Source organism: Agrilus planipennis, unplaced genomic scaffold (assembly GCF_000699045.2).
Source record: "Agrilus planipennis isolate EAB-ADULT unplaced genomic scaffold, Apla_2.0 scaffold7, whole genome shotgun sequence".
NCBI lineage: Eukaryota > Metazoa > Arthropoda > Insecta > Coleoptera > Buprestidae > Agrilus > Agrilus planipennis.
In genome coordinates this window covers 438,511-465,006 of record NW_020439340.1, presented here as the reverse complement: position 1 = coordinate 465,006, position 26,496 = coordinate 438,511, and the positions used below count along the sequence as shown (strand labels likewise).

Below are 26,496 nucleotides of genomic sequence, written 5' to 3'. Positions count from 1 at the left end.
ATAGATTAATAGAAAAGCATGCTCAATCGATGACAAACACTCGGAAAACACTACAATTTTCGTCAAATCGCAATCATCACCTTTTGAATGTCCGATGATTCGCATGCGCCATCTTCAAGTGATGACCTGTCATCTGGAGGTGAAGGTAATTGAATATTGTGAGGCCCTAAGGATTGGGAATTGATTTGGGATTCGGTCAATGTCGTTGTTGAGTCTGTACCGTTTATTGGTGGTTTTATAAAGTCGTTTGTGGGTAATTTTATTGACTGCTTATCTTTTTGCTCATCGCTGTCGTAAAAGATAGCCCTTTGAGAAAAAGGTTTTACGTTTTCGACGGCAATTTTAGTACGTTGTGGTTTCAACTCGTCAACGGATACGACAACAAACTCGTCTTCATAAAAATCTTTTCTTTTACTTTTTGGTTTCTTTTCTTTATTGTACGAAAATATTTCTGTATCGCTTATTACATTTACATCAACGCTAGGTTGATCTGGCGTTGATTGACGACCAGCAAAATATTTTATCCAATTGGATTCAGCTCTGTTATACTCCAAAATGTTGTAATAGAGTTCTGATCCGATGTCAGATCCAAACTCTAAACCAGGGGAGTTTGCTGAATCGCCAGCGCGTTCGTTAGATTCCAAAGATAGGTAAGTACTTTGGTCTTTCCATCTACATAAACCTCCAGGTAAATCTGCGTAATCGTAACTGTTTTCAGACGAATTTGGCGACTCCTGTTGGCCGAATTTGTCGCCGCTATCGGAACTAGGAGAACAACTTCTCCCGCTCGAATTGCCGCCGTCTTTGTCGTCATGTTGATCTTCAATGTTATCCTTTTTTATAATGTCTGACTTTTTCACAGGCTTGTTGGCCTTTGCTAGAAATGTTTGCCAATTGCGTTCGCTGTCTGAATATAACGGTTTAGATATCCAAAAGGGACCGTCATCGCGCAAATATTTTACAAGTTCGCTTCCTGTTGTTTCGGTTTTAGCAGAGTCTACAATATCATTCTGTTGTAAAGTATTAGATCCGGTAAATAGTTTCGAAACTTGACTAACAATTGTGGAAAGTAAAGACGGTGTCTCTGCCAAAACGTCCTTGTCTTTGTTCTCCAAATGGTATTGTTTTATGTCATCGCTTTCCACAATAACTAATTGTTCCTCTTCTTCTGTTGGTTTTTCCAAAGATTTTTCTTGATTGTCCGCCGGCTTTTCGATTACAATCCATTCGTCTTCCATAACATCGTTCTTACTTTTGAAAGGTGTTTCTTCATCCTCTAATCTTGGTGTTAAACTATTATCTTGCTCAATTGTTTCAGAACATTTTTCAGCTGTTATCTTTTCTACTTTTGTTAAAGTATTGTCTTGTGTAATTGTTTCAATATCTTCTTCAGCTGTTACATTTTCCATTTTAGTTAAACGATTATCTTGCTGGATTGTTTCAAAACCTTCTTCATGTGTTACATTTTCCATTTTAGTTAAACTATTATCTTGCTGGATTGTTTCAAAACCTTCTTCATGTGTTACATTTTCCATTTTTGTTAAACTATTATCTTGTTTGACTGTTTCAGAATCTTCTTCAATTTTGCTTTTATTTAATTCGATTTGTTGTTTGTTGGAATGTTTCTTTGACTTTTTCTTCTTTTTGGATTTTTCTGCAGGAATTTCCTTCACATATTCGTTTTCATCTTTGTTCTCTTTTTTCTCTACAAATACTTCAGCAGGTGTTACTCTGGAAGGTTCTTCTGCAGGATTTGTTTTATCTGTAACTTCATTCTTTTTGTGTTTCTTCTTCTGTTTCTTCTTTGAAGTTTTCTCTGTAGACTCTTTTTCGTTTGCTGATGGAGCAGATAAAGACTCGTCGATTACAAGTTCGTCTTTCTTTTGATTACTGATATCTTTAGCTGTTTCATCTGCTTTTACATACTCCTTGTCAAGTTCATCAATAATTTTCGCACGTTTTGTGACATTTTCAGCGAGTACACGAACAAGATTTTCGTTGAGATCGCTAACTAATTCATTTTGTTTTGTTACAATATTTTCTCTTGTAATTCTAACAGGCGATGACAAATTTGATAAAACTACATCTGCGTACGTTTTACCATCATTAATTGTCTCTTGTGGTTTAATTTCTACATTACTTTCTTCTAAGACTTCGTGTGTTACTTCGACGTCTGTTAAGCTAAACGTTTCTTCTTTCTTTGGAAAATCTTTATCGCTGATTTGATTTTTAGAATCGCTTACAATTACGTCTGTTGATTCTAAAGGTTTTGAAGGTAAGATTTGTATTAAATCTTTATCTTTCACTTGGTGTATTACTTCTCTTTCTTCTACACCATGTGAACGTTTAGAATCAGCAAATGGCAGTTCTAGAATTTTAACTTCTTCTACGTCAATATCGTTTTCACTTTCACTTTCTTTCCTGTCACTAGCAACTACTTCAGCATATGTTTTACCGTCACTAGACAAGGACCATACGGACTGAACTGGTGTTTCGTCAACTCTTCTATATCTGTTCAATAAGTTCGTTTCTAAAGGATTCCTTTCGGCTCTTTGAGGAGACGGTCCTGAAGATGGACGTGGAGACCTTGATCTAGATTTTCTCCTTCGTCTCTTCGACTTATGTTCTCCAACATCCTCAGGTTGCAGGAACACCCTGGATTCAATTTCAGAACTTTCATGAAATACTTTCATTGATTCGACTGTTTCTGGCGATTGTTTCGTTATTATATCAGGACTAATTACTGATTCGATTAGCGAATGTGCAACGTCTACTTCAGGATTCTCAATATCTTGTACATTTAATGGTTTATCTTCGAAGCCTGAATCATCTGGTTCGATATCTATTAAAGGAGTTTCAGTTACTTCTTTCTCTTCGGACTTGGCAGTCTGATCATCTTCAGTTGTTAAAATTATACTCGGAATTTGTTCGGCATCTTTTTCTAATTTGTCATGCGTATCCTCAGTTTGATCTGATTCAGGAACGACAATTATATTTTCATCAAAGTGCTGAACACTTTCGATGATATCATTTTCTTCGATAATATTACTAACCCAAGTACTGTGGCTGTCATAGTCAACAGGTATTTCTGATATTTGTTCGATTTGATCATCAGAAAAGGAATTGCTTTCGGTGGAATAAAATGCAGGTAAGAGAGAAGTGGATTCCTCGATATTATGTACTGGTTTACTATGAGACTGTAGATTTTCAGGAATAAATATTTCTGCATTAGGGTTTAGTTTCGATTCTATAACGATATCTGTGATTTCCGATAAAACTGTCTCTGCTTGTTCATTTTGTCGGACATTGTCAGTGTCAGGTTCTTCATTAATTATTTTGTGTTCTTCTTCGTTAACTTTTTCTAAAGCAATATTATCACTAGAAGTCAATATCTCTTTCTGAGTATTTTCTTTTATTTTTTCAGTTCTTGATTCTTCTAATTTATGTTTAGCAACTATCCAATCTTCCTCAGCTTTCTTCATACCAATGACATCGTAATTATTGGAAGCAAAACTGGTTTCATCACTTCCAAGATAGTTAAGCATCTGAGTGTAATTATCGTAGGTTTGAATAGGCGATCGTTCTTCAAAAGATATATCTTCAGGTTCTTCATCTACTTTTTCTGCAAATTTCACGTTATTTTTTTCGAGTTGTGCTAATGTTGCATAATAATCAGCTTCGGCATTAGTCATAGCTACAATATCATAATTAATTTTTGGAGTGACTTGTTTGTCTTCAATAATCTTATGGTCACTTTCTTTCGTAGCAATCACTTGTGATTTTTCTTGTTCTTGTTCTTGTTGCAAACGTTTTGTACTATTTTCATTGAGTATCTTATAGTAATTGCTTTCGGCTTGTCCGTAGCCAATTATATCATAAATTTGTTTATAATCTGAGGCCAAATTTTCATTTTCTGTCGATGCATTTTTCATATTGTCGTATTCTTTAGTGCTTATTAATTTTGACGTAACGTTATCTTCGTTTTCTTGAGTAGAAATATCGATGGTTTTGTTTTTATTTGTAGTAACCTCTTCTTTAGCTATTGTTTCAATTATACTATCAATCCTCAATTCTTCTTCTGATTCACGATGTTCTTGATTTATGTCCTCAGCCACTTTAGCTTCTTCTTTTTGTAGTTCTGTATTTATCTTTTCCAAATTATTGAATTCTACGCTTGGTTCTGACCAAGAGACCTTTTCACTTTCTAGGAAATCCGTAATCAATTGAACATCACTGTTATGAACCAATAGATCTTCTTCTGATTTAAGATGATCTTGATTTAAGTCCTTAGCCACTGTAGGTGCTTCTTTTTGTGGTTCTGCATTTGTCTTTTCCAACTTATTCAATTCTAAGCTCGGTTCTGATAAGTAAATCTTTTCATTATCTAGGAAATCCGTAGCTAATTGAATATCAGTGTTATAAGCCAAGAGATCCTCTTTAATTACAAGATCATTTGAAATGTTCATAGTTTCATCTTCTCCCATCTTTCTGTTGTCTACAGTTTTTTGGATTTCGTATTTAGACTCGGCTTTGTTGAAATCACCTACATTGTAAAAAGCCATTTTGGATTTTAGCGATTCTAACAGATAATCTTCTGAAATAACGTTTAAATTTAAATCATTGGCAGTCGGCTTTTCTTCTAATCCAATTTCTCTTTTATGTACTTCGGGAAGAACATCGTCCATTAGTTTCTCTGCAATTTGCTCATTTGTTGCTGGAATTTTTTCGCAACCGAGGGTCTTTCTGATGTCTTCTGTGATTGTGGAAATTGGTCTCTCTTCCATATCTTCGTCAGAGATAAAATCAGCTTCTGGTCGGTCTGTTACAATCAGTTTTCCTTCATTCAGTACTGTATCAGTGCTAGTCTGAGAAGTCGTCAGTTTTTCTTGTTTACTGTCAGATTCCTCGACCACTACAGTAACATTTGGATGAATAACATCCGTAATTGTTGAGCAGACACTTTCTCCCTTAAAATTGTCTTCTTTTACTTCTTGTTTGATGTTTACAATTCCTTTATCATCTCCGTCTATTATCACATTTGATTTGTTTCGTTCATCTTCATCGTCTGATATTATAATTTCCGAATTCATCCATAAATCAGTAGAATCATCAATTGGTAAACCTTTATATTCAATTTTTTCTTTTTTGTCCTTTATAGTTTCTTTTAAATTATTTGCATCGGTTTCTTCAACCTTATTTTCTACTGGTGTCGTATCTAACAGAACAGAATTTTTCACTGCTCCAGTTTTTTCTTGTTTTACTTCTACTACAGTATCTAGGGGTTTAATTTGATCATTTTCGTCATCTGATAATACAATTTCCGAATTCATCCAAAGGTCAGCAGACTCATCAATCGGTAAACCTTTATATTCAACTTTTTCCAATTTGTCTTTTACAACTTCTGTTGACCTATTTGCTTCAAGTTCTTTAACATTACTTTCTACAGAGGGAGAATCTAATAAAGTCAAAGGTTCTTCTATCTTCCCTTCTTGTCTTAATTCTGCTACAGTATCCAAAACTTTAGTTTCTTCACATTCGTCATCTGGTAGTACAATTTCCGAACTCATCCAAAGATCTGCAGAGTCATCAATTGGTGAACCTTTATATTCAATCTTCTCCAATTTATCTTTTGCTATATCTTTTGAACTGGGTGTCTCGATTTCTTTAACAGTACTTTCAACAAAAGTGGAATCTGTGAGAACGGTAGATTGTTCCACTTTCTTCTCTTCTGGTCTTAATTCCGCTACAGTGTCCAGAACATTAGTTTGTTCACTTTCGTCATCTGATAATACAATTTCTGAATTCATCCAAAGGTCTACAGAGTCATCAATTGGTAAACCTTTATATTCAACCTTCTCCAGTTTATCTTTTGCTATATCTTTTGAACTGTGTGTTTCTGTTTCTTTAACAGTACTTTCTACAAAGATTGGGTCTGTGAGAGCGACGGGCTCTTCCACTTTCTTCTGTTCTGGTCTTAATTCCGCTACAGTTTCCAACACCTTACTTTGTTCACTTTCGTCATCTGATAATACAATTTCTGAATTCATCCAAAGGTCTACAGAGTCATCAATTGGTAAACCTTTATATTCCACTTTTTCCAGTTTTGCTTCTGTTTCTTTAGCAGTACTTTCTACAAAAGTCGAGTCTGTGAGAGCCATGGATTGTTCCACTTTCTTCTCTGCTGGTTTTAATTCCGCTACAGCATCCAAAACTTTATTTTGTTCACTTTCGTCATCTGGTAGTACAATTTCCGAAGTCATCCAGAGATCCACAGACTCATCAATTGGTAAACCTTTATATTCCACTTTTTCCGGTTTATGTTTTGCTATATCTTTTGAGCTATTCGTTTCTGTTTCTTTAACAGTACTTTCTACAAAGATTGGGTCTGTGAGAGCGATGGGCTCTTCCACTTTCTTCTGTTCTGGTCTTAATTCCACTACAGTATCCAAAACATTAGATTGTTCACTTTCGTCATCTGATAATACAATTTCTGAATTCATCCAAAGGTCTGCAGAGTCATCAATTGGTAAACCTTTATATTCAACCTTTTCAGGTTTATCTTTTACAATATCTTTTGAACTCTGTGCTTCTGTATCTTTAGCAGTGCTTTCAATAAAACTGGATTCTGTGAAGGCGATGGATTCTTCCTCTTTCTTTTCTTCTGATTTTAACTCTGTTATATTGTCCAGAACTTTAGTTTGTTCAGTTTCGTCATCTGGTAAGACAATTTCTGAACTCATCCAAAGATTAGCAGATTCATCAATTGGTAAACCTTTATATTCAACCTTTTCAGGTTTATCTTTTGAACCGTTTGTTTCAGTTTCTTTAATGGGGTCTAAGAGAGCGATAGGTTCTTGTACTTTCATCTCTTCTTGTCTTAATTCCTCTACGGTATCGAAAGGCCTAATCTGTTCAACTTTATCTTCTAACAGCATTTTCTCTTCACTTTTCGTAAGTTCGGCCTTTTTTGTATGAACGATTTTTTCGAATACATCTTGAGACGACTCAACTACTTCTGTAACTGTTAATTCTGTTGTTATCATTTGGTTTTCCGCTGCAGAATCTTTTTCGTCAACTATAAGTGGCACATATTTGGATACACCATCAAGACTGTGTTTTTCATTGAAAAGAACAACATTATGTTCTTGCGTTTCTGAACTTGAAACATTTAGCGATGGATAATCGTCAATATCTACAACTTGAACGTTTTCTTCGAAAGAAACAGATTTAGATTTTGACTTTTTCTTTTTCTTTGACTTTTTGTCCTTATCGTCTTTTTTATTTTTGGATTCACTGAGGGCAATCTCCTCGACATCTGTTTTCTTTTGGGATTCTTGAAGATCACCCCCACCATCTATTTTGTGTTCAGGTTCGTCCTTAATACCTTTTTTACTTTGAGATTCAGTAAGGACATTCAATATATCCTGTACATCGTTCACTTCTACATCAACTATTGACTCTTTTCGTATGAATTCGGAACAAGATGTTTTAGAATCTATCGTCATTTGTTTATTTTTTTCGTCATAAAAGCTGCCACCGGTACACTCAACAATCGCTTCTCGTTTATTCTCTTCTTCCAATGGCAAATGAAGTCCCTTCTCGTTTTGATTTTTATTTAACTTCTTTCTTTTTCGTCTTTTGGGAAGGTTCCTTTAAGATCGGCCTTTCTTTTACTGAACCAAAGATGACTTGTTCCAAACCAATTTCTTCAAGGCTTTGTTCCTTGCTGACTGTTTCCGTTGACATCGCCGTAATTTTCGTTTCAACTTGGGTGGTTGGCTGTGGAAATTCCATTTTAACGGTCAGTGTAGGAGTCTTCTTAATCTCTTCGTGAGTTATAAGCACCACCCTGTGAGTTCTTGGCGGTAGAACAGGTGCCACTGTTTTAAAATCTACGTCCACCTGCGTTCGATCGTCGTCATTGATTGCTAAATCTTTTGGTAACTCATAATTTGATATAACGAGAGAGTCTGTCTTTATATCTTCGCTCTTTTCAATTGTAATATTGTGGGAGTCATTTTTGAGAACGGCTTCTTCAGTAACAACTTGAATGTCTGCTGCTTCTTCATCCACTGTGGACTGTTGCTTCATTTCCGTATCGATTGGTGCATCCACTTTTGGGAGAGTTGCTAAGTGTGGGTTTAAATCATCACGTGATATGACAGGTTCACTTTCTTTTTTGTTGTGTTTTCGTTTTCGTTTTTTCGCAACTTTACCACTGGTTTCTGCAACAACTGGAGAAGTGGTCTGTGCAGTGGTCTCAGTTTCAACGATTATATTTACATTTTCGTTATTTGTATCGTCAGTTCTGTTGCTACTTATATCAACAATTTGCGAACTTTGATGGCCTATATTTTCGTCTAATTCTAAGTTGGATGTATCCGGATCTTCATGAGACGTTTGGTTTTTGGCATTCTTCTTTTTCTTTTTATTTTTCTTCTTATTTCCTTGCTGCAAAACCGCTGTGTCTTCCTCTGTGTTTGTTTCTGGTACCTGACTATCTACCTTTTCGGCTTTCAGAAACTCAGTTGTTTCTTTTTCTACTGACTGTGCCTTTTCTGATTCTTCTTGTAACTGTGGCGTTTTCTCAATGGGTTTCTTTTTCTTACTTCGCTTTCTTTTTTTACTTTCTGTGTCGGAAGACAATGGGGTGATGTTAGACGTTGTGACGTCTTCTACGGTTTCGTGTTCTTCAATAGCAGTTTGCTTCTGTTGAGGTTGTATCTCCTCAAATATTAAATGCACCGGACTCTTAGTTTTTCTCTTTTCTTTTTTACTGTGTTCAAGAACAGCATGATGTTCAATGATTGATTGGTTTTCTTTGTCTGTATCGACAGGTTCAACTTGAAATCCTTTTTCTTTTGATAACTCCTTAACTTTCTTATTACTTCGTTGGATTTCTTGCAATACATTCGTTCTTTCTTCTTTAGCAGCCTTTTTTTGTCCTTTTTTATTTCTATGTTTCGACTCTTTTTCTTTTGTTTCAATTTGACTATTACCTTCCTCTCGAAGTTTTGCAACACTTTTACTTTTACTGGTCGCTTTTGCTTGCTTCGGTTCGTTCGCAATATCTTTCGACTCCTTTTCTATTTCATCATACCAATCGCTGACGATTCTGACTTCTTCTTTATCATTTGGTTGGAAGGTATCTAAAGAAGTATTTGAGAAATCGGTTATATCTAGACGATCACCACCCGTTTCTTCTACAAAAACGGGCTCTCCATGGCGACCGATCGAACTAGGATCTCTAAGATATTGCACATTGCTCTGTATATGTTTATTCCTTTTGCGAGGTCGATATTTTTCGTCATTTCTAACTCCAGAATTATCTCTTTGCGAGTCTCTAGAGTTATATTTTCTATTTCTTGTCTTGTCTTCTGTCAAAGTGGATTCCGCTCCACGATGAGAAGTACTAACGACTTTCGGTTTCTCGTGTTTATTACTTGTCGACGTAATTNGTCTGCAGAGTCATCAATTGGTAAACCTTTATATTCAACCTTTTCAGGTTTATCTTTTGAACCGTTTGTTTCAGTTTCTTTAATGGAGTCTAAGAGAGCGATAGGTTCTTGTACTTTCATCTCTTCTTGTCTTAATTCCTCTACGGTATCGAAAGGCCTAATCTGTTCAACTTTATCTTCTAACAGCATTTTCTCTTCACTTTTCGTAAGTTCGGCCTTTTTTGTATGAACGATTTTTTCGAATACATCTTGAGACGACTCAACTACTTCTGTAACTGTTAATTCTGTTGTTATCATTTGGTTTTCCGCTGCAGAATCTTTTTCGTCAACTATAAGTGGCACATATTTGGATACACCATCAAGACTGTGTTTTTCATTGAAAAGAACAACATTATGTTCTTGCGTTTCTGAACTTGAAACATTTAGCGATGGATAATCGTCAATATCTACAACTTGAACGTTTTCTTCGAAAGAAACAGATTTAGATTTTGACTTTTTCTTTTTCTTTGACTTTTTGTCCTTATCGTCTTTTTTATTTTTGGATTCACTGAGGGCAATCTCCTCGACATCTGTTTTCTTTTGGGATTCTTGAAGATCACCCCCACCATCTATTTTGTGTTCAGGTTCGTCCTTAATACCTTTTTTACTTTGAGATTCAGTAAGGACATTCAATATATCCTGTACATCGTTCACTTCTACATCAACTATTGACTCTTTTCGTATGAATTCGGAACAAGATGTTTTAGAATCTATCGTCATTTGTTTATTTTTTTCGTCATAAAAGCTGCCACCGGTACACTCAACAATCGCTTCTCGTTTATTCTCTTCTTCCAATGGCAAATGAAGTCCCTTCTCGTTTTGATTTTTATTTAACTCCTTCTTCTGTTTCTTGTCTTTCTTTTTCGTCTTTTGGGAAGGTTCCTTTAAGATCGGCCTTTCTTTTACTGAACCAAAGATGACTTGTTCCAAACCAATTTCTTCAAGGCTTTGTTCCTTGCTGACTGTTTCCGTTGACATCGCCGTAATTTTCGTTTCAACTTGGGTGGTTGGCTGTGGAAATTCCATTTTAACGGTCAGTGTAGGAGTCTTCTTAATCTCTTCGTGAGTTATAAGCACCACCCTGTGAGTTCTTGGCGGTAGAACAGGTGCCACTGTTTTAAAATCTACGTCCACCTGCGTTCGATCGTCGTCATTGATTGCTAAATCTTTTGGTAACTCATAATTTGATATAACGAGAGAGTCTGTCTTTATATCTTCGCTCTTTTCAATTGTAATATTGTGGGAGTCATTTTTGAGAACGGCTTCTTCAGTAACAACTTGAATGTCTGCTGCTTCTTCATCCACTGTGGACTGTTGCTTCATTTCCGTATCGATTGGTGCATCCACTTTTGGGAGAGTTGCTAAGTGTGGGTTTAAATCATCACGTGATATGACAGGTTCACTTTCTTTTTTGTTGTGTTTTCGTTTTCGTTTTTTCGCAACTTTACCACTGGTTTCTGCAACAACTGGAGAAGTGGTCTGTGCAGTGGTCTCAGTTTCAACGATTATATTTACATTTTCGTTATTTGTATCGTCAGTTCTGTTGCTACTTATATCAACAATTTGCGAACTTTGATGGCCTATATTTTCGTCTAATTCTAAGTTGGATGTATCCGGATCTTCATGAGACGTTTGGTTTTTGGCATTCTTCTTTTTCTTTTTATTTTTCTTCTTATTTCCTTGCTGCAAAACCGCTGTGTCTTCCTCTGTGTTTGTTTCTGGTACCTGACTATCTACCTTTTCGGCTTTCAGAAACTCAGTTGTTTCTTTTTCTACTGACTGTGCCTTTTCTGATTCTTCTTGTAACTGTGGCGTTTTCTCAATGGGTTTCTTTTTCTTACTTCGCTTTCTTTTTTTACTTTCTGTGTCGGAAGACAATGGGGTGATGTTAGACGTTGTGACGTCTTCTACGGTTTCGTGTTCTTCAATAGCAGTTTGCTTCTGTTGAGGTTGTATCTCCTCAAATATTAAATGCACCGGACTCTTAGTTTTTCTCTTTTCTTTTTTACTGTGTTCAAGAACAGCATGATGTTCAATGATTGATTGGTTTTCTTTGTCTGTATCGACAGGTTCAACTTGAAATCCTTTTTCTTTTGATAACTCCTTAACTTTCTTATTACTTCGTTGGATTTCTTGCAATACATTCGTTCTTTCTTCTTTAGTAGCCTTTTTTTGTCCTTTTTTATTTCTATGTTTCGACTCTTTTTCTTTTGTTTCAATTTGACTATTACCTTCCTCTCGAAGTTTTGCAACACTTTTACTTTTACTGGTCGCTTTTGCTTGCTTCGGTTCGTTCGCAATATCTTTCGACTCCTTTTCTATTTCATCATACCAATCGCTGACGATTCTGACTTCTTCTTTATCATTTGGTTGGAAGGTATCTAAAGAAGTATTTGAGAAATCGGTTATATCTAGACGATCACCACCCGTTTCTTCTACAAAAACGGGCTCTCCATGGCGACCGATCGGACTAGGATCTCTAAGATATTGCACATTGCTCTGTATATGTTTATTCCTTTTGCGAGGTCGATATTTTTCGTCATTTCTAACTCCAGAATTATCTCTTTGCGAGTCTCTAGAGTTATATTTTCTATTTCTTGTCTTGTCTTCTGTCAAAGTGGATTCCGCTCCACGATGAGAAGTACTAACGACTTTCGGTTTCTCGTGTTTATTACTTGTCGACGTAATTGTAGATTGCCTGGATGGCTGGAGAGTATAATTCTTATCCAATCCCTGGGATAAAATTGCGGCATACGAAGCACCACGAGCAGCCGAAACGTCGAACGGAATTCTATCGCCCGTCTCGTCCTCTTCGTTTTTCTTCGCATCGGCAATTTCTTCTTGTATAAAAAGTTCGTTGGGTTCTTGTTGTTGATATTGCGATGACACAAATATCTGAGAGACAACTGGCTCGTTATCTGTAGGATAGACCTGCGGCTGAATTATATCTGTCGGGTTGTTGTATTCCTGTGCGATGGGAAGCACACTATGATAAGTCCCTAAACCGGATTCGATAAGCTGTTGACCAGAAGCAATGAATCCTACATAATCCGGAACTGTTTGGACATAACCGTACACTCCCGCTGGAACTGTGTTTATTTGAGGTTGTTGAAACACTGGTTCACTTGGAATTTCGTATGCACCATGAGACACTTCACTTTGCGGCACACCAGAGTACGTTTGCACTGTTGTTGTTTCTACAGTCTGTTGATCAGAAATGTCTACCTCTAAAGAACGATTTTGACTTCGTTCGACACTTTCATGGTTTAAGTCTTCTAAACACTGTTGCTGTTGCTGTTGCTGTTGTTGTAGTTGTAGTTGTTGCTGATATTTCAGCCCTCTCAATACTTCTGCGTAAGTGGTTCCACCTAGGGCCCACATGGGACTGAGAGATCTTGAATGAGTCCCAGGATCTGGAGGCGAAATTGTTGAAAGTTCTGAGAGGACCGTGGTCGATCTAGTCCTTTCGTGGTGATTATCCCTGTTGTCTCTATTTTCCACTACTGTAGGTTTTGTCTTGTTCGATTGTTTTTGATCGGAAACTTTATGTTGTTCCCTTTTGTCGCTCGGCCTCTTCGAAGAACGACTTGGCCTATTGCTTCTGTTGGTGTATGGGTCAGATTTCTCTTTAGGAACATTACGTATATCAAGGACGTGTTCTTGAGGAACCCTTGTGTCTGGTTCCTTCTCAATATTTTCTTCTATCACGTTTGATGTCGGAATCGTGAATTCCTCGACAGAATCCTTGTTAACGTTTGTACTTTTTGTATGTGGACTAGTAATAGTGGTCGATGTTGTGGTAATAGTAGGGGTTACGCGATCTTTAGAAGGTGATCGAGAATTTCCGGATGCAATTTCGGCATAAGATAGTCCAACAAGAACCGTCTCTGCCGGTAGCAAAGTTGGATCGAGCTGGCGGATCTTGCCCCAAAGGAGTACCATCTGTTGCCGGAAGTCCTCCATCTGCTTTCGCAGAGCCTATCCAACGTTATATATCAGTAAAAACATCAACTCAAGTGTTTCATCGCGTAAATTTTTTTTTTTTAAGAGTGATAAACGTGAATATTTCTTATTAGTTCGGTCGTGTACTGCAAGGTAGTGGCTGCGAAAATTCTGTTTTTTTTTTTAATTTACTGTCGATGTACGTAGCATGTGTGTATGTGTGTCTGTCACTGTCGGGCGTGAAAATGAGTCAAAATAGGGTGTAGAGAGGTCGTACTTTTGTCAAGTACTTCGTCGTCGGTATGTTTTTTTTAAGTGTCTAAAAAGTCAGAGTCCGGAGTGCCCCGCTGTAAAATAACTTTGATGCGCTCGTTTCGAGAAGCAACTTTGGTTTGCAGCGCGTGCACTCTTTCACGTAAACTCTACATTTTGTTTTTTTTTTCAAGTCAGGGACCAAGAGGTAACAGGAAGCAACAGATGAAAAGAAAAAATGAAAAAAATGAGAATAACAACCAAAATCAACAAACCAGCAAATATGCGAATAATAATAATAAGTAACCAAACGCAATAAATCATCATTACCCAATAATAATTGCCCAAGTAGAAAAAGCGAAATTTCGTAAATATTAAATAATAATAATAATAATAATAGATAAATAATATGTCGCATGCAATCAAGATCCGAAAGTTAATGAAAAGTTATACGTAGATAAGTAATTATAATAATCCATTCCTGCAGGTACAATAAATAACTTAAGAGATGATGATATGGTAGGTACGTTTAAGTAATAGAATATACAATAAAAGCACTAATGAAAAGCGAACGAAAAGTCCCGCAACCAAAAGAGACACAAAAAACCAACAACAGGAAGTGGAAATGGAAACATCTTGATGTTGATCACAGCCACATCTGCAGCACCCTGTTTTATATAAAAATTATCAAAATGTTTCCAGCTACAAAGCTCATTGAAATTTTGATAACGTGAGTTAGTGTCGCGATCTGTGAATCTGTGAACTTTACATACATATATTACCGTTACGTTACGTTACGTGTGTGATTTTTTTTTTGGTAGTTAACAGAATCGATTTGTTTTTCTTTTCTACTATATTCTTGCAGCAATATGTGTTTTGTGTTTAAACGGTTTGCAATCTCTGAAAAATAACAGCAACACCTACCTGTTGTTCTTCCGCAGCCTTTTCACGATCATGGGGAAGGTAGGTAGGGGTGAGGGTAGCTCGTAACTGTTGTTCGACTTGGATAATTTGTTGGCGAAGTTGCTGCACTTCCATCTGGTATTTTTCGACTTGGTTTATTGCTTTTTCCAACAAACTTGTCTGTTTGCTAACCGTTTCGGTGAACCCTCCGAGTTCATCGAGAAGATTTTGAGCGGATTCGGTCACCGTTTCGCCACCTTCGACTCCGGAGCGGAAATGGAGCTGAATTTTAAGGATTAATCAATCAAACATCGTATTCAATTAAAAACAAATAACTCACCTGAAGTTTTTCCACAGAAATTGATATTTTGCTCCTTTGAATCTCAACGTCAGCAGTCACCTTTTCTCTGTGAGCGTGTTGGTCCCTTAGAGGCCTCTTTTTGTTCTGAGGAGCATCTAAATTGTTCTTGGTCTTTTCCAACCAGTTTCTCACTTCTTTCATCTTCTTCTCGCATTGTTCCCATTCCTCGGCCGTTTCTTGAATAAGGGAATTCTGAAATTGACGAGATTAGTTACGTTCAAAACGAGATGATGGTAAGTTCGTTACTCTTTTCAGAATTTGGGATTCCACGTCAATTTTCGCCTCTTCGGCTTCCTCCATTTTCTCCGGGAGATTTCCTACACTCGTCACGGACCCGATATATTCCAGTTCTTTGGCCATTTCGCTCAGATTTTTCGTCGCAGTTTTACAACTCTTGACAACAGACTGAAAGTTAAATTATATTTTTAGACAATGTGAACCTACTCAATATGCGACCTTTGAAGCTTACTGAATAATCGTGTAAAAATTGTTTGGCATCTTGTAACTGGTTGATTCGCAGGGGTTTCTTGAGGAAAATTTTCTTTTCGGCGACCCATTCCATGACAGCTTTGTACAATGTTAGGAAACGCTGCCAGGCGTCCATGGTCTCCCTTACTTGCTGTCGCTTTTCCTCTAAAGATGATTTTAACTTATGCATTTGATCACTGAGATCGTTGATGGTGGTCGTGATCATCCCCTTTTCTTCGTCGTTTCTAGTTTTCTCTATTATTCCATTTCCATTTTTCATTAGATTTTCCAAACGATCCATCATCGTTCCTATTTCGCTCTGGATCTCTTGAATGTATTCGTGTAGTATGTGAGGTTCCACGCTACGATCTTCGATCTTCAGTTCGGCATCTTTGAGCCAAGTCGTTAATATTGATTTGTCGGAATTGTAATCAGTTCGGACGGTTCTCGCTTTTTTGAATTCTCGTTCTTTGTCGTCCATTGTGTTCGTTAAAACTTCAGTCAACAATTCTAAATTCGTTATTTCTTTGGTCAAATCTGACGGAACTAAGTGGTGGTTTGTTTGATAATAATTTCTAATATCGGATATTACTTCCTTCGCTTTATTAATCCTCGACTTGGCGGTTTGTTGTAACGAGTTTAGTAATTTCTCAGTTGTCCCTAAATCTTCGCCGAAAACGTACAAGTTTTCAGCCTGTCTTAAAACGTCGCCGATGTCACGTTTAGCCGCGAAAATTCGCTCGAAACAACTTTCCAACTCGTTCAAATCGGACTTGGCTTTTTGCTTCTTTTCTTGTAAACTATCGAGAAGCCTACAACAAAAATTTTATCTTTGTATGAACAGAAAACAACGATTGCTGTTACAATCAATTTGGTCACGTTTAGCGTATAACTAAAGAAACATGTTTACTTGGCACTTTAACCGTATGCATTATTTTTAGATCAACGGCAAAACGTTCTGAGGAAACTGTGCCAAAATAATGTAAGAATTACACAGATGAAATTAAACTTGTCGAGTACACGTTACAACAACAGAATAAGATATTTTGTGAATCATCGTTAAAAAAGCGATCTCATTTTTTTTTTAGTGCAGACTGATTGCGTAAATTGTGTCTCTTCCATGACCAGTTTCTCTTAATTTACTGTATTTGCATGATGTACGTCGTCTTTACCGTTTTATTTTTTTTTTATGAGACGCGCACTATTTTAATCTCGAAAAATGTTAAAATAACACTGACCTTATTGCTCTAGCTTTCGAACTAGTATTACATACGACGCCCAGTCTAAATATTTTCGACTTTAAACTGTATTCGCGTTAAACAATTATTTTATTTGTTTATTAAAATATTTTTGTCACCCGTTTTACGAACGAATATCTATCGCGTATTTTTGCCCTACTAATGGGTTTTAATCTCCAGCCACCCAGCGGTTCGAAAATTCGAAAAAACAATGAACGCCAAACAGATTTTCGGATTCGATTCGATAGAAAACCTTCCTCCACCGTCTCCCAGCAAAAACGAAAATTACCGAACGGCTTTGAAATATTCTTTAAATAAATTCTTGGCAACAGCTTATTACATCAACACACAGATATAGCCGCACACATGTCTTAAAAACCGACAACAAAACATTGACAACCTACCCTTAGATATTTAAAAATTGTAAGTAGATACCACCTAAATGGTACCTACTAATTATCTTTCGTACATATTCTCTAAAATTAAATTAAGAAGTGCTTTCTAATAAGTACATGCAACGTTGTTTATGTATTTAAGTCATAAAAAAAGTCAAATAAAAGCGAGTCTGCATTAAAGACTATTTATAGTCATGACACTATTTTTTTGTGTAATTAATGGTCCCATGAGAGATTTACTTTTAAATTCCAGTAGGTAGTGCAGTTATTTCTGTAAATGTATGGACATTTCCTACAGCTACGTGTAATATACTATAGCTGATGCTTACACGTAAAAATAGAACAGTCACAGTTCAGAAATTTCGGATGGACTTACCTTTGATGAGATTCAGAAATATTCTGCAGCTTTTTTGACAAGATGTCCGCGGAGCTTTTCGACGTTTCGTTTAAAAACAAGAGGATGATCTGCGAAAGTTTGTTCACTTGTTCTTTGAGCGGTTCGAACGACCTGGCTTCAGACTCCAACATCTATTACGAAAAACACAATAAACAATTATTATATTTTAAATTATTGTTTCAATTTAAATACCTCAATTTGGTATATGACATTGGTAAGATGTTCAGCGCTTCGTACTACGAGATCTAAATGTTTGCATTTTTCTTCGGTGGTTGTGACAAGTCCTTCGAAGTTTTGCCATTGCTCTTCGAACTGTTCCCATACATCGGACAAATTCGAAAGCGTATTTTTCCGGTTCCGCAAATCAGAAACCAAATCCGACCATTCAGACGCAACTTTGGCCGTCTGTTTCTCGATTTGCTCTTTATTTCTTCGATCTGCTTGACTAGATACTTCATTTGCTCTTTCTAACAGCAAATCTAGTTCGATTTGTTGATTCTGAAATGTTTTAAAAGCTTGTTGTACCTATTTTGCATAGAAGTGGAAAACTTGGAAAATCGTTGGGAAATTACTTCGATTTTTGATTGCCCTATTAGTTGCAGTTCATGTACCTATTACTGATAAATAATATGAACGCTAACTACGCAAATATTATACAAAGTAAGTATTTGTTACAGATAAAGAAATTATCGACAAAAATGCTATTATTAGGTAGCCCAGTTTATTTTAATTGTTGTCCTTTTAAAACACACAACTTTATTTGTTGTAAATGAAAGAAAACATTTTACTTTCCTTATATATTTTTATTATTCTAACTGAATTATTAAGCAGTTGATGACGATTGAAACAAATGTTTCTTATAAGAACAAACTCACCATTTTTTAGCTAATTAAATGCGAGACATAAACACAAAATTTGTTTTTCCTTTGTAATATTTTACTTTTACTTTCTCGCAAAAACATAATAGTTATCGGTGCGTTTTTCTTGCCGGAATAAGTCACTTCGTGACAGACCAACGCGCAACAATATTCAACTGCCGATTTAATAAATTCGTCAGTTAAGTAAATGTTAATAACGTTCGCTGAGACCTTGAGTGGTTCCAATAAACTCCTGCATGTGTACGTTTTATCAATGATGTCATCATGATATCACCTTTATTTTATGGAATCTCGCAACATACCCACAAAAATTTATTCTCTTTCTCTCTTTCTACAACCTCGCTTTAGGATTATTTATTAATTAAATTATTAGTTGCGTACAATCGACGTTTATTAATTATTTATGACTGTACTCCATATTTAATTAATATTGCTGAACGAAAATCCGAGAGAATCTGACGGAAATTCTGCACATGTACGAGTGAAAAACTCGATTCTAAATTCTACGACAAAATCCCATCAATAAATGACATTAGATATCGTAAAACCAATTACCTATGCCAAAGATAAAGTTATTATTTCACCAAAGTAATAAAAATTCCATCTCTTTATATCACAAGATGATATAAATATAATTTAGTAAACGGAAAATCAATTGAACAACTTTAAACTACTTTACAACATTATTATTATCAAACTATTAACCCTCTATTCTTTCTTCTGTATTTCTTTTCTAATAGCAACGAAACCGGTAAAACTATAGGGTTGTTCGGAAAGTCATTTCGTTTTTTCCCGACAGAGGATTTAATTGTATTCTTTTGCACCCAACTTCACATTTAAGCCGTATAATTTTTATATGCTTTGAGAGCTCATATAGNTCCCTAATCTCAAAAAATGGCTTGGCGGTAAGAGATTTGCGGACAATGAAGAAGTAATCGAAGCTGTAAATGGTTATTTTGAGGAGCTTGACGAATCAGTCTATAGAGATGGCATTAATAGACTGGAAGTTCTGTTTCGTCGCCCTTTGTGGTGTTGAAACGATTATGTTGAGAAATAAAAAAAAAAAATTTTTAAAAACCTTGTTTTTCTTGGTCAGGCCGGAAACTTATCAATCCACCCTCGTAAGTATGGGCTTACCTATTCAATTTGTCCTTAATATCCCTTTCGTTGCTACCGATTGCGTCGTACAGGGATTCGTAAGCTTGTTGAAGTTCTTGTATTTGGGTCCTGATTATTTCTCTTCCTTCTGGGGACGTACTCCAGTAGGTCTTCTCTCCCAATTCGATCATGTTATTGAGCATAGAATTGACGGTGCTCCTTTGATCGATAAGCTCTTCGAAAATTTTAATAGCCTCGAGCATCGTTTCCTTTTTAGGTTCTTTCTTTATATTATCCTGACATGTGTCGTACTTGAACTGAGCGGCGGCAATCCAATCGCTACACTGTTTGTATTTTTCGTTGAAAGCTTCGTGGTCTTTGAATGCCTGTTCGCATTTCTTCGCTATTTCCTTGGCAGTGACCTGAACAGACTGAAATCTCGAAAGCATCTGCTGAATGTTAACGAACAGACGGTTCTCTCCGCTGCTCTGGACCAGTTCTGTAGAAACATCTGCAATTTTGTCAAATTCGGGCTCGTTTCTTTTTAGTTCTAGCAAAAGCGCTTGGTATTTCTCCAACTGTTCTTTCTTCTCTTCGAGTGTTGTCTTCTGGGTGTAGCTTTTGAGTGAAGATTCCACGTCTCCGAGCCAAAGTAAGAGTTTGTCCAAATTTTCTTCATACTCTCCCCACTGTTGAAGGCGTTCCTCCAAAGCGTACTTGACATCACTCAATGTGGCGATGAATTTATCCAATTCCACCTTTAAATCTGCAACTTGTCTTTTCATGGTTTCTTGTGTACGAACAGGTAAAAGGGAAATTTTATTGTCGACGTAATCTTGAATTTCCTTCAGTTTCATGTTCAATCCAGGGATTTGATTTTGAATCTCCGAAAGTTTGTCCAAACGTTCTTGCAGGGTTTGTTTGTTGCCGGAATTGTCGGTGTAGTTGGATAGTTGATCCCATAATTGTTTAAGATTATCTTGAGACGCTTTGTACATTTCGGAGAATTGTAAGTACGACTCTTGGCAATTATCAAGCTGTGCAAGTACCGCCTTGGAATTTTCAACCAATGACCGATATCTGTTATTAATCGAGTCAATATCCTTTTCGACGTTTCGTTTTTCGTTTTCCGTATTGAAGAACTTTTCTAGAATTCTTGCTTTGTCGATTGTACCTATAAAATAAAATTTGCGCATAACTTTAGCACATGTAACTTGTTGATATAACTCACTATCAATCGCCTTTCTATAAGAAACAATCTCTTGATGAATCGCTTTGTGCTTAAGTAATTTTGCTTTGACTTCATTTATTGTCACCCAAGTGGAGGTGTCTATTTGAAGAGTCTTTTCCATTGTATCAAGCCATGCTTGGACTTGTTGTAACTGCTCTTGATAACTGGATATTTGTAAAGCATGCGCATCTTGGAGTTTCTGCTGCTTTTCCAAACCTAAAGGAATTGGGATATAACACAGCAAATCGTAATAAGTGAATGCCAAACACCATCGCAACGTTTCGTAACTCTATAACTCATTCATTTATTTTATTCAAATAGGATATGATTTGTAAATGTTACGAAACATTGGAAATAATGTTTATATTATATTATTATACAAACCTTCTTCGATTTTATCCCATCTCTCCCGGACATTTCTCAAGTCGTTCCTTATTTTTTCTCTGCCTTCGGCAGCGGTATCAGGCAGAAGTTTTTCTCCAACAATAGTCAAACTGTTGAGTTTGTGCCTTCCAGTCTCTTTTTCGGACAGCAACACTTGCAATATGTTGTTCCTAATTTCCATGTTGGTGCTTTCTTCCTTCCGCTGGAGCGATTCTAAATGTTCTTCCAGCGGTTTTAGCCATGCTCGAACTTCGTTGTATTTGCTATCGTAATTGGCGTTATCGTCAACCAGCGTTTGCCATTTGTCAATGGTGTTTTTGCTTATTGCCAAGAGATTTTGATAGCGGCTTCCGGTTTGCGCTACGGCGGATTTCATTTTTGGCGCCTCACTAATTTGAAACAAGCTATGACCTTTGTCGCAGACCGATTCGATTTCTTTTTCTTTTGACGATATTTCGTCCCTCAACCGAGAGAATTTCTGCAGTTGATCGGTTTTAGTTTTTAGATTCGCTTGAAGAGGTTGATCTCTGAATTCGTACTCGATACTTTTGAACCATTCGTTTAATTTTTCCATATCGCTCTCAAATTCTTTCCATTGCTGTAACGCATTGTTTTGTTTCGAAATGACCTCGTCAAGTTTGGCGAAGTGTTTCTGTAATGAATCTTCGATTTGGCTCATTTCTGTCTTAAGTTCGTCTATTCCTGCCGGAGCTGTCGATTTAGACACACTTACAAACGTTTGTTTTAATTGTTCCAATTTATTACCCCCATCTATTTTATTAGCCTGTAGAATTTTCAGGTCTTCAATCCTTTTTCTCAGTTCTGTTTCGTCGCCCTTTGTGGTGTTGAAACTTTGCACCTTTTCCGACTCCTCGTTCAGCCACTTTTTAAATACTGCAACTTGGTTATTGTATTTTTGATGTGTTTCGACACAATCGCCCAAGTTTGAAAGAAGCTGTTCCGATTTTGTTACGATATTCTTGAACAGTTGTTTAATTGATTCGAGATAGATGTTTAACGACTTGTCTTTAGTCTGGTTGACTAGTTCTTGAGCCTTTTCGCAAACGGAGTCGACCAGTCTTTGATGGGACGTGATTTCTTGATGCATTATGGTGTGATTCTGAAGTTGCGCCTTCTTTTCTTGCAATGTTGTCTTTAGCTCCGTGTGTTGTTGTATAGCTGCTTCAACGTCCTTCAGCCATTTCGTCAGTTGTTCTTGCATAGCAGCGAAATCGGCGAATTGGATGAGACATTGATCCAATTTCAGCGCCACGCTCTGCAAATCTTCGGTGTAGCCGTCCCAAATGGTTCTCAGATTTCTAAGCTGTTGCCTTACTATTTCCCGGCCGTCGGGTGAAGTGTGTGGATATAATCGTTCTCCTCTTTCCAGTATACGCTCGAATTCTGAGCTCTTTTGGTTTCTCTCGTCTATCAATGACTTTACCGTTTGTTGTCGTTCTTGTAGTACAGCAACATCCCCAACAATATGACTTATTGATTGAATATCGTTTTGCTTCGACGTTATCCAGTTGAGCACGTGGTTGTAATCGTTATTGAATGACTTGTGCTCTGCTACGTACTGTTCGTATTTAGATATACTCTCTTTTAGATTCTTCTTAGCCGCATTGAATTTGGTAGCAAGCTGAGAAGCCTTTGAAACAAGCTCTTCCTTGATCTCTGGATAATGCGACAGCTGTGCAAAGTCGGGTTCGCGTGTCTGAAACTCCTGTTCTAATGACTTTAACTTCTCCAAGTGAGCAGCTTTTGCTTCTTCGGTGCTTTTCAAACTTTGATCCTTGATCTGCATCTCCTTCTGTTTGAACCAATCCTCCAAAGCGGAAAGCGAGTTTTCGTATTCCACCTGCTTGTCCTGGATAACTTTCAGTTTTTCTTTAGCTTCGGAACAAATGCTGATGAACTCCTTCCAAGCGTCTTCAAGTTCTTTAAATAATTTCTTTAGAGCAGGGTGTCCCGACGGTGCCGTCTGTTTCAGGACTTTCTCCAACAGTTCCTTACAATTGTTCAATAGCGCGTTGCCTTCGTTTTGATAGGCCAACAAATTATCGGCAACGGTTACTTTATAATCCGGTTTTTCTGTTCTGGTGTCGTCTATAAATATTGCAGTTTCTGATGTGAGTGCACTCATCCAATCGCTACACTTTTCTAATTCTTTCAGATAAGTTTCGTGATCGTTTACGTATATTTCTGAAGTTTGCAACTTTTGGTCGACCTTTTTCGCAAGATTCTCGTATTTCTGTAAGATTGCGTTCAATTTTGCTGTTGCTTCTTCGTCTGTTATTTGTTTTAATTTTGCCAGTAGCTGTTCGATAATGTTTTTGTGCAAAACAACGTCTTGGGCAAGACCTCGTACGGTGTGAAGTCTCTGCTTCTTCTCGGGCAAAGTCGCATCCAGATCGTCTTCATCTCCTACCTTTAGTTCTGCATCCGTGAGCCAGTTTTTCACTTGTTCCAAGCTATCGTCGAACGAATTACGTTGCAACAGCTTCGTCTCAACTTTTTTGTAGACGTCGTTAACTTCATCAATTATACTTTCCAGTTTCTTCCTCAACTCGCGCAATTCCGTACGAATGTTTTCCTTGTCTGCAGGAGTAATACCAGAGAAGAGAGCTTCTCCGTGATCCACGGCGTCGTTCAGCAGTTCTTGTCCTCTTTCCCGTTCTTTTACGAATTGTTTTAGTTCTTCTAAAGTAGACTGATTAGGTCTGGAACTCGTTGAAACTATATGCTCGTAAGATTTGACCTTAGTTTCGGCTTCTTGAAGCCACTTTTCGAACCTATCGACGCTCTGTTTGTATTGCTGAATGTAGCTTTCCAGTTCATTCAGTTTTTCCAAATAATTCGAAATAAACTTGGATAGAGCCTGAAATCGGGCAAAAATTTGTTGGCTGGCACGAGCAGTCCTGGAATTAGGCAATTGCTTCTGGATTTCTTCGTCCAAATCTTTTAATTGGTCCAAGTCCTTTTCGAATTGATTGAGTCGATTCATTGAATCTTGTATTTCCTTGATCTTGTCGTTTATGGAATCAACGGCGATACTACTAGTATTTTCTAAACGAGCAACATCTTCGATCGGTTTGAGCTTCGATGAGATGTTCTCGACCATGTGTTCGTGTTTGTCTAGAAGATTGAGGCAATTCTTTACTAACTTTTCGGCATTAGCTTGCTCGTCCTTCAGTTTTTTCAGTTCAACGGCTTGTTTGTCCTTTTCTTGGGTGAGAAGTTTTTTAGTTTCGGGCGTCTCGATTTGGCAAATTTGATTCAAAGACTCTTCTATTTCTTTCATTCGTTTGTCGCACTCCTCGAAATTTTCGGTAACACTAGTGAGCGTGTTCAATTTCATATCCAAATTGTACTTATCACTGTCTGCTTCCGGTAAGCACCATTTTATTTTCTCCCTGTGGGTGTTTATTATTCGATTTAAATTATTGCATTTCTCGTTGTACAACTTTTCGAGGAAACTTTTTAATGAGCTTTCGGCCTTTTTCGTCTGCGACAGAACGCTTTCGTATCTCTTTTTGGCCATTTGAAATTCTTTAGAGATATTACCATCGCCAACGTTACTGTACAAACTTTTTATATTGTCGATACTTTCTTCGATCTTCTGGACCTGATCGTTACAACCGCTGAGTTCTCTTTGGAGTTGTTGGCATGAGTTTAATCGGTCGAAGACATTGGGGATTTCTCCAGAAAGATCTTCGCATTTCACAGCTCTCTCTCTGTATGCCGATATCGTCTTATTGAACTCTTTAATTTGAGTACGGATCGACTTTTCTTTGTTGCTATAGTTCGAGGTGACCTCTTGGAGCTTATCAGCGTTATTCTGTACCTCCGCGAATTGTTCTTCGAGCACCTGTACTAGAGATTCAACGGTGGGAATCTGTTTAACGTTTTCGAATTCTAATAACTTTTCGTATTTATTCAAAATGTTTTGCTTGAGACTTAAGTGCGAAGGAAGTTCTTCCCTATACTTGGTCAATTTAATTTGGGCGTTTTCTATTTCGTTTGGTCTTTCGATTGCAGTTGTTAAACCGACGTTTTGTTCGTTTAACCACGCCATTAACTCGTTCTTCACCTCCTCGACGTCTTTCCAAACGATGGCCTCTGCCTCACTGGAGTGAACAACTTTAAGAATTTTCTCGTACACTTTAGACCAATACGAGTTCGCTTCGTGTATTTCCGATTTTATTTCTTGTTCTATGAGCGAATCCGGTTCGAATTTTTTAAGAATAATTTGAGCTTTTTTCTCCAATCTATCCAAATATAACTTTGACTTTTTCACCGCTTCCAATGCTCTTTTCGCATCGGCACAATTACCATTTGCTTGGATTAGATCGTACGAAGGTTTTTGAGTGCTGTAAGCGTGATCAATTGTTTCTAAATCTTTAGTTACCTTTTCTTTTTCTTCGTGGAATTCGTCAAGTAATGCCAAACTGTCGCTGTATCGCTGCTTTTCTTCTTCGACTTTTTCGCTTAGCTTTTCCCATTTCGAATCTATTTTCAAGAGTGCATTTTGTACTGTCGAAACGTTTTGAAAATCGTGCTTTATTAACGATTCGCCTTCTTTATGCAGTTTCTCTCGTAAATCTGACGACTGTGCTATCTTCTTCTGTAGATTATCCAACTGGTCTACAACCGGTTGAAAATCTTTGATGCTTGTTGCTTTTTCGATTGTTTCTTTAAGCTCTTTCTCTATTTCGTTAGATTTTTTCTCGAGTTGTTCTTGTAAATTAGTGAACGAATGACGTTGGGCTTCTAATTTTTCCACAGAACCGACTTTGTCAACGAGTAATCGTTTAACATCGGTTGCTTCGGCTTCTTCTTGATTCAATAAAACTTCTGCAGTAGTCGGAGTGCCGGTACTCTCGTCGACTATAACTATCTGCCGCGATTTGTCGTCCAGTTGACTAGTTTTCGATTTCCAATTTTCAATTTTCGATAACGTCGTGTCGACGTCTTTGATGAACTTGTTCAACTCTTCTACGTTTAAGTTTTGTTTTTTAGTTTGGTATTTCGTATGGGACAGTTGTCTCATCGTTTCCTGATGCCAATTCAACAATTCCCTCCATTTTTCTAACGAAGTCTTTTTATCTTTGAGTTTGTGCTCAACAGTCTGGTAAGTCTGAGCGATCTTGCTATAGTTTTCGTTGAGAGCGTTTGCCTCTTCGGGGCGACTTGCCAGGGACATGTCTTTAATTTCTTGGTAAATATTGTTAAACATTGTTTGTTTATCTGTGTGCTGTTGAATCAGGTCGTGAACAGTCTGTAGGGCGACGTCAACTTTGTCCGATTTAATTTCGTTGACTTGACTGACCTTGTTCTCCAGATGATTGATCCAATCTGAAAATTCTTCAATCTTATTTTGGAACTCTTGCCTGTGAAGAATTTCGTCGGAAAGTTGGTCTATTTTACTCCTCGTACTTTCGGCCGGTAC

At 37.1% G+C, this 26,496-nt stretch overlaps 1 protein-coding gene across 2 annotated transcripts in view; it reads right to left on the bottom strand.

The window, feature by feature from the left end:
- Positions 1–26,496, bottom strand: part of LOC108739895 (nesprin-1) — a 71,158-nt gene that overhangs the window by 18,014 nt on the left and 26,648 nt on the right. The window contains exons 14-21 of one of the 2 annotated variants that reach the window (XM_025978752.1): positions 17,646–17,951; positions 17,433–17,584; positions 15,425–16,235; positions 15,202–15,360; positions 14,935–15,147; positions 14,616–14,876; positions 9,479–13,475; positions 81–6,766 (exon numbers count right to left, since the gene is read on the bottom strand). In XM_025978752.1, the coding sequence (XP_025834537.1) occupies positions 81–6,766; positions 9,479–13,475; positions 14,616–14,876; positions 14,935–15,147; positions 15,202–15,360; positions 15,425–16,235; positions 17,433–17,584; positions 17,646–17,951 (12,585 nt within the window). The other variant, XM_025978753.1, reaches the window with a different exon arrangement.